Source organism: Chrysochloris asiatica, unplaced genomic scaffold (genome assembly GCF_000296735.1).
Source record: "Chrysochloris asiatica unplaced genomic scaffold, ChrAsi1.0 scaffold00099, whole genome shotgun sequence".
Classification (NCBI taxonomy): domain Eukaryota; kingdom Metazoa; phylum Chordata; class Mammalia; order Afrosoricida; family Chrysochloridae; genus Chrysochloris; species Chrysochloris asiatica.
The window spans coordinates 8,179,004-8,193,672 of record NW_006408617.1 but is presented as its reverse complement, the minus strand read 5'-3'; the positions used below and the strand labels follow the sequence as shown (position 1 = coordinate 8,193,672).

At 36.5% G+C, this 14,669-nt stretch overlaps 1 protein-coding gene across 1 annotated transcript in view; it reads right to left on the bottom strand.

Annotated features, from left to right (window-relative positions):
- Positions 1-14,669, bottom strand: part of XIRP2 (xin actin-binding repeat containing 2) — a 494,188-nt gene that overhangs the window by 76,900 nt on the left and 402,619 nt on the right. Inside the window, exons 3-4 of the mRNA XM_006867007.1 lie at positions 7,574-7,734; positions 1,661-1,795 (exon numbers count right to left, since the gene is read on the bottom strand). Coding sequence (XP_006867069.1) covers positions 1,661-1,795; positions 7,574-7,734 — 296 coding nt within the window. The remainder of the gene's footprint in view (positions 1-1,660; positions 1,796-7,573; positions 7,735-14,669) is intronic.

Here is a 14,669-nt window from a genome sequence, read left to right as displayed (position 1 = left end):
GTGCATAAGGCCACTGTGAATTGGAACCTACTTGATGGCACCTAGAAACAACAACAATCTTTAGGGAAGCAGATTACCAGGCCTGTCTTCTGAGTCCCTCTGGGTAAGTTTGCATTGCTGTCCTCTCAGCTATTACCCAAGCACTTAACGGTTTTCATCACCCAGCGTCTTCTTGCCATAGGAAAGTGCCATGATGAAAACATGAGGTAGGCAAGAGGCTCATCAGTCTACTGATCAGAAACTGAGGCTCCAGTGTGTTATTATTTAGCCTATGAATTTGTTCTGTACAATCAGACCCAGTGCAAAATGAAACTGTAAGAATCCCTTGCTTAAAAATTATGAATTTCAAGGTGGTGTGAACAGAGCATTAAAGTAAATGCAAGGCACTTCCAGGCATGATGCCTACACCCATACCTGCACCCATGAAGCCTGTCCTGGGTCTATGTATTTTATCTGGCAAGTGGAAGAGGTGACATGTTAGCACAGATCTTTAGTCTAAATAGCTATACTTTTTATCGCAGAGATTCTCTATTAAGTAAATCACAGGATTTTACATTTAAATTATTGGAAAAAACCATTTTGTATATTATTAATCAATTACAAATAAACACACACATAAACATCTACACTTGATTGATGCAACAATTCCCACGTGACAACACTTACATAGTAGCTTAGATCAGAAGTGTATCTAATCTTAATTCCTTATTTATATTACATTTCTTATAGGCAGCATTAGAAATAAATCTTGCCAGAAATTTATTTAGCTACCTACATTGCACATTTTTCACTTTGAAGACCTAGCTACATAAAGACACCAAATAATTATTTCATGGATTGCAATTTTTACTATTCTACCTGACCTACTCATCTAAGTTTATTATTATTATATTTTTGAAGTTAGGCAATTCTATGTGTCTTTGGGCTTTTGATAAGAACATATTCACTTTTTTCTCTCATGACAAAATTTCAGCAATATCCCAGTGCCTTTCTTCTTCCCACAAAGCTCGGACCTAAGTGTAACTGCTTAGGGTGCAATTACTATTTGTCAAGGTGCCAAACTCAGTCGGATAGATTTCATAACTTAGATTCTCACATCTACAAATCATTGTATCCTATGAATTAAGTGGTGATATATGATAGTTACATAAGATGTGAAAATGTCTTTTATATAAAATCTAAAAGTTGCATTGTACAGTTTTTTGTAATGTCTGGGTTCTACTATGAAATTTCAGATGATTTTAAAGAAAACAGACAACTCCTTACAATAAACAGCTGAAAAATATTTCACATTTAACCTACGTAAGCAACCAGATGAATGATAACTAGCACGCGTTACAACCCAGGAGCTGAGATTCAATGTACACAGCCTTTCTAACATTTCCATTTACCAGCAGACTAACCTAAGCTCCTTTCCTTTATGTATGAGACAGTGGAAGGTGAGAGGAAAAAGAGTCCCTAGCCATGTGGGAAAATGCTGTAAGTAAGTCAGTACACAGATATGCTTTAAGATGCTTTCCTTAACATTCAAACATTATAATTTTTATTAATGGGAAAGGAAAATCAGTGTACCACCAAAGTGGTAGAATTTCTACATTTGACATTGAAATGAAAGCATTTCAACCATACATGATTTATCTATCATCCATAGTAGTATTACCTGCTCAGATCCGTTCTGGTGCTGGTGCTGGTATTGAGAAAAGGTATTACGGGAAGAAGCAATTTCATCTTCAAATTGTCTCTTCACCCTGGCCAAACCCCCAGGAACTGTGCACATTTCGGATTCCTCCATTATCTAAGGTGATTTAAGAGAAAATTCAGCTTCATATTTGATTCAGGATGGAATTCTAAAACTTTAAAAAAATATTTGACATTGATTGATGGTTGGTATTATAAAAAGGTATTAATACACACAATTTGTTCAGCAGACTTTTGCACAGAACCCTAATAAAAATAGTTTCTTCATGTTGTTTTTATCATTTATCAGTCTTTTGTTACAAAGTTAGATTAATCTTCAAATTCTTTAGTTAATTCTCCTTATCTCAGATAAATTTTGATATCTGGATTCATTCCAATACAAACAGCTATGTGTTGTTGTTGTTGTTAAGTACGGTTGAGTCAGCTCCAACTCATAGCGATCCTGTAAAGGATTTCCAAGGAGCAGCTGGTGGGTTTGAACCACCGGTCTTGCGGTTCAAACTGACCTTGAAGTCCAGTGCATCAGAAGTATGTGTAGTATTAGCAAACAAATCCACTACTGTTGAGCTAATACCTACTCATTGTTGTTGTTGTTAGGTGTCATTGAGTTGGTACTGACCCATAGCAACCTTATACACAGCAGAACAAAACACTGCCTGATCTTGAACAATCCCACTATTGTTGCCATGCTTGATACCTACTCATAGTAACCCTAAAGGGCATAATAGAATTGTCCCAAAGGGTTTCTACGGCTGGAACTTATGGAAGCAGACCATAATATATTTCTCCCAAGGAGCAGCTGGTGGGTTCCAACTGGTGACCTTATGGTTAGTAGATGAGCATTTTCACCACTGTGTCACCAGGACTTTATGTTATTATAGAAATACATTCCAACAGGCCTGGAATGCATTTCTATACATTTCTATGCACTATTTCATATAATACACAGAATACTGGGTATTAGAATAATGGATTTAATTTTAGCTCAAAATAAGTTTATCACTAAAATCCCCCAACAATCTATATAGGTAACACATTGTTAAGAATAGTTACCAAAAATCACTTTAACTGACTCCATTTTTTAAAAATCATTAAGATGAACAAATTAAAATGCCTTAGAATATCTATTTTGCAATAATTTCAACATTAATTGTAGTAATGGATAGTTAAGACATTGTGCTAGATGCTTTTATATACATTCACATATATTCTTTCATTTCATACTTCTGGGTATTCTGTGAGTTATGGACACTTATTAGTCTGATTTTAATATGAGTGAATTGAGGTTTTGAGAAGAAAAGCAACTTGTTAAGTTCTTACTTTAAGAAGTGAGCTTTGGAGATTGACTTTGAACTATCATCTATCGGTTGTAGTCACTAGCCTCAAGGACAGGCAGAAAAACAGAAGTTACACTGGTCCAGGATTGGTTTGGCCCAGGACTCAACTCTGAGCACTGGGGTGTGAGACACAGGGGATTTTAATGTCAGAACAATGTTAGTGCTACTCTGTCACATCATTTACAGAGGAGAAAACGGGTTTTGATAGGAATCAATGGGGACAATTTGCAAAATATGTGAGGAGTTCATTCTGAATTTTTTCCCCCATGGGAAGTACAAAAAGTTGCTTAAATCCTTGGTTTTGATGATGTAGCACATTCAAGAGGTCATCAGGTATTCAAGCCCAGATGGGATGACAGCTCTTAAGCAAACAGGCCCTGAGCCAGTCCACCATAGCAGGTTTCCTGAGGTCTGGCCCAGTCCTGACATAACCTTGAAGACTTGAGACCTGAGGTAACTGGTGGTCCAAGAGGAATGCTTCCAAGCCATGGGCTGTGAACCCTAAGGGGTCCTGGAATCTTTAAACAAATATATAGTTTCTCATCCAGGGGGTTTTCCATAGTCAAACATAGTGTACACTGAATTTATACTCCAGATAATAATTAAAGTCCAGAATGACTAGTAAAAATTCAATTGGTTGCATTAGCAAGTTTGTAATGTTGAGCCCTACAATGGACTTTCAAATATTTCATTGGCTTTACAAGAGGGGATAATATAATACAACTAATATGTACTAGATATATAAGTATATTCTATCAAATTCTGCAACAGCCTTCATATGCAAACCTTGGCCAAGTATTGTTATTTGATACATTGTAAGGTTCTGAGAAATATGGCATCTCTTTTGAAATTTAAGAGGGTACAGAAGGGAGAGGGTGAAGTAAGGCCATAATATTTCTTATTGCCTCTCTGCCATTTAATTTACATAAGTGATCTTCCTGGATGGAATGAGCCATATATAGATAGTCTGTAAATATTACATAAACAAATGAAATTAGATATTCATAAAAAAAAATTCAACTGCTAAAAACAATGTCAAAATTATATGCAAATTAGTCTGGTAAATCACAGAAGTATGCTAAGAATTAGATATCTTCCTAATATGAAGGGGCTTTAAAAAGTTTGTGGAAAAATTCCATTATATTTTATATAAAATTCCATGAACTTTTCAAAGTCCTATCATATGTACATCCTTACAAAAATATTGCTTCTTAAAATGGTCAGGCTGCCTGCCTCTCAGTTACCAGATAGCTTTGTGGTTTGGAATCAGACCATTTTACACATGTGAAAATGCATACAGTGGACTATTTTCAATAGTGGTTTGTTGTTTAGATGCCTGGGAGTCAGTTCTGACTTATAGTCACCCTGTAGAGGGTTTCTGAGGAGCAACTGATGGGTATGAACTGCCAACCGTGTGGTTAACAGGCCAGGGCTTGGTAGCACTCTACCAAGACTCCATTTTTAATAGTAGAATGGTTATATCCCTATAGCCCCTAATAAAATTACAATGCTGCCACTGTTTTTACTGCTGTTGATGCATACAAGTGAGGCAGGTGCTTTGGGCTGTAGTTTAGGGTGGCATCTTCAGCTGAATTCAGAAATGAAGGTTTGCTTATGTGCTATGGCAGACCTGGCTCAAGAAGCATTCTGGGACAATGCACTGGGTGATGCTATCTTGCTCAGAAGGGAGCATGATTTTCCCTTGTTTTACATCATGTTCTAACTAGCCTAACTGACCCAGTTATTGTTGAGTGTATTCCAAGTCATGGCAGCTATATATGTGACAAAATAGAACTGTATTGCATAGCAGTTTCGATGATTGACTTTTCAGAAGTAGTTTGCCCGGCCTGTCTTTTCATGTGGCTCTGGGTGAATTCGAACCTTCAACCTTTCTGAGTGTATTGACAATTGGTTTGTCTTTGTCTATTGTTTGTCCAGACTTCATACAGGGTTCTCTTTAAAAAAAATATTTAAGTTTAGGGTCTTTTTCCCCCCCTAGAAGACCATTTAAAATACTCAAGGTAATAGTGTAGATAAAGACTTCATCACAGGCAAGACTCCTCCTACCTCCCAGAATTGACCAAGCATGTGAGGTGAGGTACTGACCAAGCAAGGCAGTTATTTTGCTTTTCTTAAGCATTTACCTGGATTTCTTTGAGAAAATATATGTGCCTTTCCTGCTCATAAAATTTATTTAGGAGCAAACCAAATAATAGGGTATTTGCTGGACCGCAAATGCTTTCTTGTATGAGATGAGACGACAGATCAGTATAGTTAAAAGAGAAAGGGGTCCAAAGACTAGGACTGTAACTTGCCTTTATCACTGTCTCTTTGTGTCCCAAACACCTTGCCAGCAAGTCAATGCTGACTAATAGCTACCCTAATTGTGATTGTTGGTAAGGCCATCAAGTCAGTTTCAATTCATAGAGATACTTCATAGGGCTTCTGAAGAGTAGCTGGTGGGTTTGAATCCCTTACCTTTTGGTTAGCAGTTCAGTACTTATCCTACAGCACGACACCAGGACTCCTAATTTTGTAACCACCTCCCCATAAATCACTTCTCAGATTTCTTGTCTTTAAAATGGGCAGGTAAGAGGGGACTAAAGTCCGTCTACTCCAGGAAAATTGTTAAATGCCTTATAAGTAAACCACTTACAGAATAGGATTACAATTAAAAAAATTTTTTTGATGGACTAGTGGAATACTTTAGCTCCCAGAAGGATCCTTTTTAGCACTGAGGATTAAGCATTGGACTGCTAACTGCCTGGCCAGCGGTTTGAACTCATTAGTTACTTCCAGAAGAAGATGAGGCAGTCTGCTTCAGTAAAGGTTTACACTCTTGGTAACCCTAGGCAAGGTTGCTGTGAGTTGGAATTCACTTGATGGTCATGGGATTATAGTTTCTTTGCATGACTTTTTAAACAGTCTCTTTTTAACACAGCATAAATAGAAGTTATGAATTGATACTATTATGTTTTATATTATAGTCTGCTAGTGTGTAACATCATCAAAGTCTTCTGAAATATGGTTTACTAAATAAACTTTCTTTAACTAGGTACTTTCAAATCAATTGTTTCCCAAAGATGAAGTCACCAATTTGGAGCATAGATTTGTAGTAAAGTTCTAATGATCCAGCAGGGGGTGCTATCTTAGCAGCCTGGCAGGAGATGCAGTGGTGAGATTAGTTGTTTTGGAAGTGATCTGGTTACTTGTGTCATTTAAATACATTCATTTGAAATCTATGCTGTATCTAAAAATGTGCTTTAATGACTATGTAACAACCTAAATGTCATCTAGAATTGTAATATTGTTAATGAGCTTGGCACAGTCAGTCTATCTCTCTAAAAAATTTGTAGAGAACGTTAACAGTAGCTATTTTAAAATACCACCCTATTTTGTTAGTCATTCTTTCATTCTCCCTTCTTCCCTTGCTCCTGCCTTCCCTGTCTCCCTCAGTGTGTTTTGACAAAAAAACCCACAGAAACAGCTTTGCTAATTTGAAGATTATCATTATAAAGAAATATCCTTATATTCCATTAAGCTAGAATGCTTCTAATAATAAAATGACTCATCAAATCCTGTGGATTGAAGGCCACAGAATTTGGAACCCAACAAAATCTTCTGAATATGACTTCATTATGCATTGGCTCTAAAAATCGGTGGTCTCACTGAATCCTGCAGTTTTGTATAATTATAATTGGTTTAGGAAAGTGCCTCTATTGCTAATCTCTCTCATTTCTATGTTGATTAAGCTGCTCCTAATGGATTTAGTGCATACAGAGAAACGAGAAAAGCAAAAGAAATTATCCTGCCATTGCATTTCAATGAACCATGTATGGAACCAAGGAGGGCAGCGTGCAGACCTACGTTATTAAAATTTGAAATTAATTACCAACTTTCCTAAAAAGAATAGTCATAGGTTAAGTGATAACAATGACAGTAATAACATTTGTACGGTGCCTTATCACTTGCACATAAATTATCTCCTTAACAAAACCTTATGTGGTTGGCAGACATCAAGTGGACCACAATTCGTGGAGACCTCACGTGCTAGGTTTCTTGGTTGTGATCTTTACAAAAGCAGTTCCCCAGACCTTTCTTTTGAAGAGTTGCTAAGTGGGTTTGAAGAGTTATCCTTGGGCAGCAGCAGATGGTAAACTGCTTGTACCAATCAGACTCCTTAAGACCCTACACAGTAGACATATGTGGGAGCCTCAAAAAGTTTGTGGGAAAATTCCATTATCCTTTAAACTCATTTTTCCATGAACTTTTTGAAGTCCCTGTGTGTTACCCATTTTTGCAGTTAAGGAAACTGAAACTCTAAGAAGGCTTGAGCTAATAGCCCAAGTCCTCACATGCAGTATGTGGCAGAGCTGAAACTCAAATTCAAATCTAAATTTAATTCCCATGGTTTTCCAGCTCTTCCTACTTTCTCCCCTTTTCTGGTAGTAGCATTCTTCCATGGCCAGTGCAAGGAAGAAGTGGGAAGGGCAGACAAGCACAGTGCCAACAAAGAAGAACCTCCAGGTGCAGCTTACATTAGCAGAGAAGCTGGGGCAGTCTCTCCTGGAAACAGTTGCCTGGTACCTTGCCATGCGTTCCTTCAAGGAGAGTACCTCTTGGAGGTCTGAGACACCTTTGCTCCACGCAGCACTGTCTTCTGCAGGTCCACTCACAGACTTAGTAGGGACAACAGTCGCTGAAAACAAAGGCAGCATGCTTAGATATGTGTCAGCTTGGAAAAGAAAATAGTATCACCTCCTAAACAGTGAAGACATTTAAAATATTTGATCACCTAAAACAGACTGCTATATTTAGCAGTATTTTTGATGTTCCATGTTCACCCTCTTTTCTTCAAGTTTCAAGCAAGATCTGAGAATGCTCATATATGAGCATACATTTATATAAACGGCAAAAGAAAAGATTGTCTTCTTTCGTATTTTTTGAATTATTCTGACGTGAGTTATGTAAACCTATATTATGTTAATAATGAACACTACCCCAGTGCTAGAATCATACTAAATGTTATAAGAACATTTCTCATTTACTTTTCTAACAGTCTCATGAGGCAGGAGCATTATTTTCTATAATTTAGAAATAAGGAAACAGAGACTCAGAGGCTGAGAAGCTTTCCCCCATCACAAATTAATAAGTGGCAGATTTGAATGTAGTTTTAATGAAACTTGTGTTGTTGTTGTTAAGTGCTATTGAGTCGGTTCTGACTCATAGGGTTTCCTAGGACAAGCTGGTGGGTTCGACATGCTGACCTTGTGGTTAGCAGTCCAATGCTTATCCTACAGTTCCACACCTTGGGAGAGCATGATTGATGGTTCTGTAGGATAAACACTAGACTGTTAATCACAGGTTAGTGACTCAAGCCCACCAGGCACTCCTGGACGAAAGATAAGGCTAGCTTCTCCCACAAGGAATTTCAGCCTCAGAAACCCTATGCAAGGTAGCTATGAGTTGGAACTGACTCTGTGGCATTTAACAACAACAACAAAACTGCTCTTTGCTTCTCTGTCCCTACAGAGACACAATTATCTAAAATATATGAATACGATGAAAATGATGGACTCCACATTTTTCTCTTATTCAGAGAGGCATATGTTACATAAGAAAGAAAGAGTGTCATCATTAGAACCAGCTTTGTCAGTCATCCTTTTCAGACAGTCTGATGTTTTCCCATTTAACAAACCCACCAGCTGTTCCACGGAAACCCTATACAGGGTTGCTATGAGTCGGAACCAATTTGATGGCACTTAACAACAACAATGATCTGACAGAATGACCTGAGGTCCAGTGCATTATCTTGCAGTGCAGGAATGTTACCATGAGCTAACATGCTACTTACATATTATGTTATAACCTCTGCCTCAAACATCGAACTCAGTGTCATCACGTCAATACCAACTCATAGTACAAACTGAAATGTTTCAACAAATTGATGCAGTGCTGGAGACTCTCACTTGTCTATGCCAAGAAATTTGGAAGTTACCTGGCTAACAGATTGAAAAAGATCCACATCTGTTCCCATTCCAAAGAATGTTACCCAACAGAATGAGACAATCATTGAATCATATCATTAATATCACATGCAAATAAAATTTTGTTGATGGTTGATATCAGATGGATCTTGGTTAACAGCAGGGAATACCAGAAATATTTTTGCTTGTGCTTTATTGATTATGCAAAGGCATTCAACGGAATCATAACAAACTACGGATAACGTTGCAAAGAATGGGTATTCCACAACAACAATTGTGTTCATGAGGAATCTGGACATAGACCAAGAGGCAGTTATTGAAACAGAGCAAGGGGATACTGAATGGTTGGAATTTAGGAAAGGTCCGATATGTGCAACAGGGTTGTATTCTTTCACCATACTGATTCAATTTGTATGCTGAGCAAATAATCAAAAAAGCTAGATTATATGAAGAAGAATATAGCTTCAGGAAAGATTACAGGAAGACTCATTAACAGCCTTCAATATGCAGATGACACAGCCTTGCTTGCTGAAAGCTAAGAGGGCTGAAAATACTTACTGATGAAGGTCTAAGACTACAGCCTTCAGAATGGATTGCACTTCAATGTAAAGTAAACCAACTTTATCACAACTGGACCAATGTGTAACATCATGAGAAAAGATGGAATTTGTCAAAGTCTTCAATTTGCTTAAATCTACAATCAAGGCTCATGGAAGCAGCAGTCAGGAAATTAAGTCATTAGACAAATTTGCTGCAAAAGGCTTTTTGAAAGTATTACAGAGCAAAGATATCAATTTGAGCATCCAAGGCATGGCATTTTCAAACTCATCAAATGCATGTGAACGTTGGACAACGAATAAGGAAGACCAGAGAAGAATAGATGAATTTGAATGATTGTGTTGGAGAATATTAAAAGTATCATGGACTTCCAGAAGAAGAAACAAATGTGTCTTGGAAGTAGTGCAGTCAGAATGCTCCTTAGAAGCAATAATAGTGAGATTTCATCTTTGTTTCTTTATCTTTCTATCTGTGAACATGTCAGGAGGAACCAATCTTTGGACAAGAACATCATATTTGGTAAAGTGGAAGGTCATCAAAAAAGAGGACGAACCCTTACAAGATGGATTGACATAGTGCCAATAGGAATGGTCTCAAATATAACAACAGTTGTCAGAATGGTTTGGGACGGGGCAGTGCTTTGTTCTGTTGTGTATAGGGTCTTTATGAGTCAGAACCATCTTGAAGGCACCTAACAACCACAACAACAACATTAATGGTAAAAGACCATCTAAAAACACACACAAATTAATATTAAAAGGTATTTTAAGGGCTTTATTGATACATTTGTTATAAACCACTCTTCTAATTCAGAAATTCTGAAATTTGGAATAGAATATTTCATAAAAATATATTCTCATGACACTAAGATGTGACAAATTTGGGTACATTTCCCGTTAAACAAATCACTGTCTAAAAATCTGAAATAACAGACGATAAATATGATCTTAAGATCTTGGTTGTTGTTCTTGTTAAGTGTTCTCAAGTGGGTCTGACTCATAGCAATTCTGTAGAGGAATGGCTGGTGCATTTGAACTGCCAACTTTACAGTTAGCAGTCCAGTGTTTATCCTATAGTGCCACACCAGTATTTCAGAGCATGATAATAGTTTGGAAATAAAGGTCAATGCTTTGCATTAGTATGTTATTAAAAATGTCTCTCAAAAATTTTTTTTGATTCAGAAGTCATCTTAATGTGACAGGGTTCACAAAGCAAAATGCATTGTCATGATCTTATTTCTAAAGTCAGGTTCTATCTCAGCACATTTAAATATTTCCTATTACTTTAGAAATATAAGAGGCACATTAAAGAAAAACATAGAAGCATATATATATATATAAACTGTTATCTATGTATCAAACTTAAATTCATTTAATGACCTCAACCACTTTATGAAGGTAGAGGCAATTGTTACTTGTATCACCATTTTACAGATAAGGAAACAGAGACCCAACAGATTATAAAAGTTGCTCAAAGTCAGGTGACTGGTAAATTTAAGAGCTGGGGAGGAAAGCTAGACAGTCTGGCTCCAGGTTCTGTGGCTTCACTACAATTTTATGCTAACATTTAAGAAATAAAAGTGCCAAAAAGAAAAACCGTCTTCCTCAGTGAATAGATTAAATAAATTCAAACAACAAAGAAATGCCTTTTTTACTGTTGTGAACTGGCTTATATTGCATATATAATTAAAAATGTTCCTAAAATGCTACATAGAGTAAGGTTTTTATGTACTAAACATTTCAAGATTTAATACTATAAACAGTATAGAAGAAAAAGGAGAATGTGTTTTTCTCTTTGAAATTTACTAAATTAAATACAAGAAACTTTTATTTAGTACCAACCACTTTCCAGGCAGAGTGTCCTGGGTAGTACTTCACATAGAAGCCATGAAACTGAAGCAGACACAAACACCACCTTCAAGGTGGCAAGTTAACCTTCAATAAAATATCAAAATAGCTTTGCTATTTTATTCTGGATTCATTATAAAAAGATCAACTGCTTAGTACTTGGAAAATTGATTTCAAACTAAATTGGGGAAGTGATGAATTAAATTTTATTAAAGCTAAACATATGATCTATAATCTAGCTTAGATTTGCTTGCAGAATCATACCAACAGACATATCATAGGCTGAGAGCCATTAGCCTGAATTCATTTTTCTATAATTCTTAACATATGCACATCCCTCCGATAATAACAAGATTCATGTTCTTTTTAAACATTCAGAATGCTGCTGCCAAGTCAAATTTATGACCGATTGGAGTTTTTTATATTCTTACTCTCATTTGAATATTATAAAATGAAGAATTGGATGAATAAAATGAAACAGCAAGTGTTTAGCACAGTTTTGCATTAATTCACAGTTCAGAAAAAAAGAGAGGAAAGGCAAAAGAGTAAAACAAGCAGCAGTGTATTCTATAACAGCACAAAACTATATTATGTCTTCTTCCAGAATATAGACATACTGAATCCATTCACAGTTTTAAAGCTACAATCCTATTTCCTTAAAATTCATTGCATTTTTATATGTACATCTGTTTCCTTCCAAAAAATCTATTCATCTGATTATCTTGATTTATAAATGATCAAAATCACAATTTCCCATGGTTATTAAAAGGAATAGTTCTTGCTTTATGACTACCTTCTCCCTAACCAGTAGTCCTTTAGCTTACTGAATACTGGAGGAGATCTTTATATATTGCCTGCTATAGGAAGAAGCGGGGAGTCCTGGTGTGGCGCTGTGGGTTAATGTGCCTGACTGCAAAGCCGTTTGAACTGCAAGGTTGGTGGTTCAAGCTTACCAGCTGCTCCTAGGAAACCCTATACAGGGTTGCTATGGATCGGAACTGACTTGATAGTGCTTAACGACAACAACATAGGAAGAAGGCAAGATTCAGCATTGTGATAGACAGAATAGTGACTCTACCCAAACACATCCATGGCCCAGTCTTTGGAACCTGTGAATTTACTATGAAACATAGCTAAGGAACTTTGCAGATATATTAAGTTAAAGATCTAAAATGGGGAGGTTATCCTGGACTATTCAACTGGATTCATTTGTATCTCCAGGGTCCTTGGAAGGAAAAGAGGAGGCAATAGAGTCATACAGGAAAAGATGTGAGGATGAATGCAGAGCATACACATAGAAAGAGACTTCTGGAGGGAGCGTAGCCCAGAAGACACCTTGATGTTGAATAGTGAAAGACATTTTGGACTTTGGGCCTCCAAAACTGTAAGATAGCCAATTTTTGCTTTGTTTTAAATTACTTTGTTTGTGGTAGTACACCACTCATCTGTCAATTTGTCATACTGTGGCGATTTGTGTGTTACTGTGATGCTTGATGCTATGCCTCTGATATTTAGATTAACAACAAGGCCATAAATGGTGGACAGGTTCCAGCAGAGCTTCAAGACAAAGGCAGACTTGGGGGGAAGGAGAGAAGGATCGTTTCTAAAAGGTAAACCAGTGAAAATCTTATGAACACCAATGGAACATTGTCTGATAAAGTGTTGGAAAATGAGCACTTCAGGTTGGAAGGCACTCAAAGTATAATAAAAAAAGTACTTCTTCCTCAAATTATAGTTTATTTTAATGATGTGGATGGAGCAAAGCTAATGGGACCTTCATTTACTGATGGGGCACAACACAAAATGAGAAGAAACAGCTGCAACCATTCATTAATAATCGGAATGTAGAATGTAAGAAAGTATGAAACTAGGAAAATTGTAGTCATCAAAAATGAAGTAGAATGCATTTTGATCTATATCCTAGGCATTAACAAGTTGAAATGGGCTGTTATTTGCCATTTAAAATCAGACAGTCATATGGTTTAGTATTTTGGCAATGACAAGCTGAAGAAGAATGGCTCTCACATTCATTATCAAAATGAGCATTTCAATATCTATCTTGAAGTACAATGCCAAGTGCTAGTATAATATTCATATGCTCTCAATAAAGATCAATTATTACCACTATTATTCAGATGTACTCACCAACCACTAAAGCCAGTGATGAGGAAATCAAATAATTCTAACAACTTTTGCATCTAAAATTGATCAAACATGCAATCAAGGTGCACTGATACTTACTGGTGATCGGAATGCAAAAGTTGGAATCATAGAGAAAGGATCTGTAGTTTAAAAATATGACTTTGATAATATAAATGAAGCTGGAAATTGCAAGATAGAATTTTTCAAGACAAATGACTTATTCATTGAAAATATCTTTCTTTCAACAATGCAACAGTGAATATACACATCAAACTCACCAGTGGAATACAATTGACTACATCTGAGGGAAGAGACAGTGAAGTTCAATATTATCAGTCAAAAGAGGCCAGGAGCCAACTGAACATATCATCAATTGCTCATATGCAAGTTTAAGCTGAAGCTGAAGAAAATTAAAACAAGTCCACTAGAGCCAAAATATGACCTTGAGTATATTCCACCTCAATTGAGAGACTATCTCAAGAACAGATGCATTAGACATTATTGACCGAAGACCAGAAGAAATGTAGGATGACATAAAGAACATCATACATGAAGAAACCAAAAGGTAATTAAACAGACAAGAATTAAAAAAAAAAAAAGTGGATGTCAGAAAAGACTGAAATGTGCTCTTGAACATAGAGAAGCTAAAGCAACTGAAAGAAACAATAAATTAAAAACACTGAATAGAAAATTTCAAAGGGTAGCTCAAGAAGACAATGAAATGCGCAAAGAACTGGAGTTGGAAAGTCAGAATGGAAGAACCAGTTCAGCATTTCTCAGATTGAAAGAACTGAAGAAAAAAACTCAAGTAGCAACTTGTAATATTGAAGGATTCCATGGGCAAAATATTAAATAAAAGGAAGCATAAAAACAAGATGGAAAGAATATACAGAGTCACTGTATATTCCATATACCATATGATCAAGAACCAATGGTAGTGAATGAAGAAAGAAGTCCAAGCTACATTGAAGGCATTGGCGAAAAACAAGACTACAGGAATTGATGGGGTAAAAATGGAAATGTTTCAGCAAATGGTTACAGCACTGACAGCCTTCACCAGTCAATGCCAAGAAATTTAGAAGATGCTAGCTTAGTGGTTA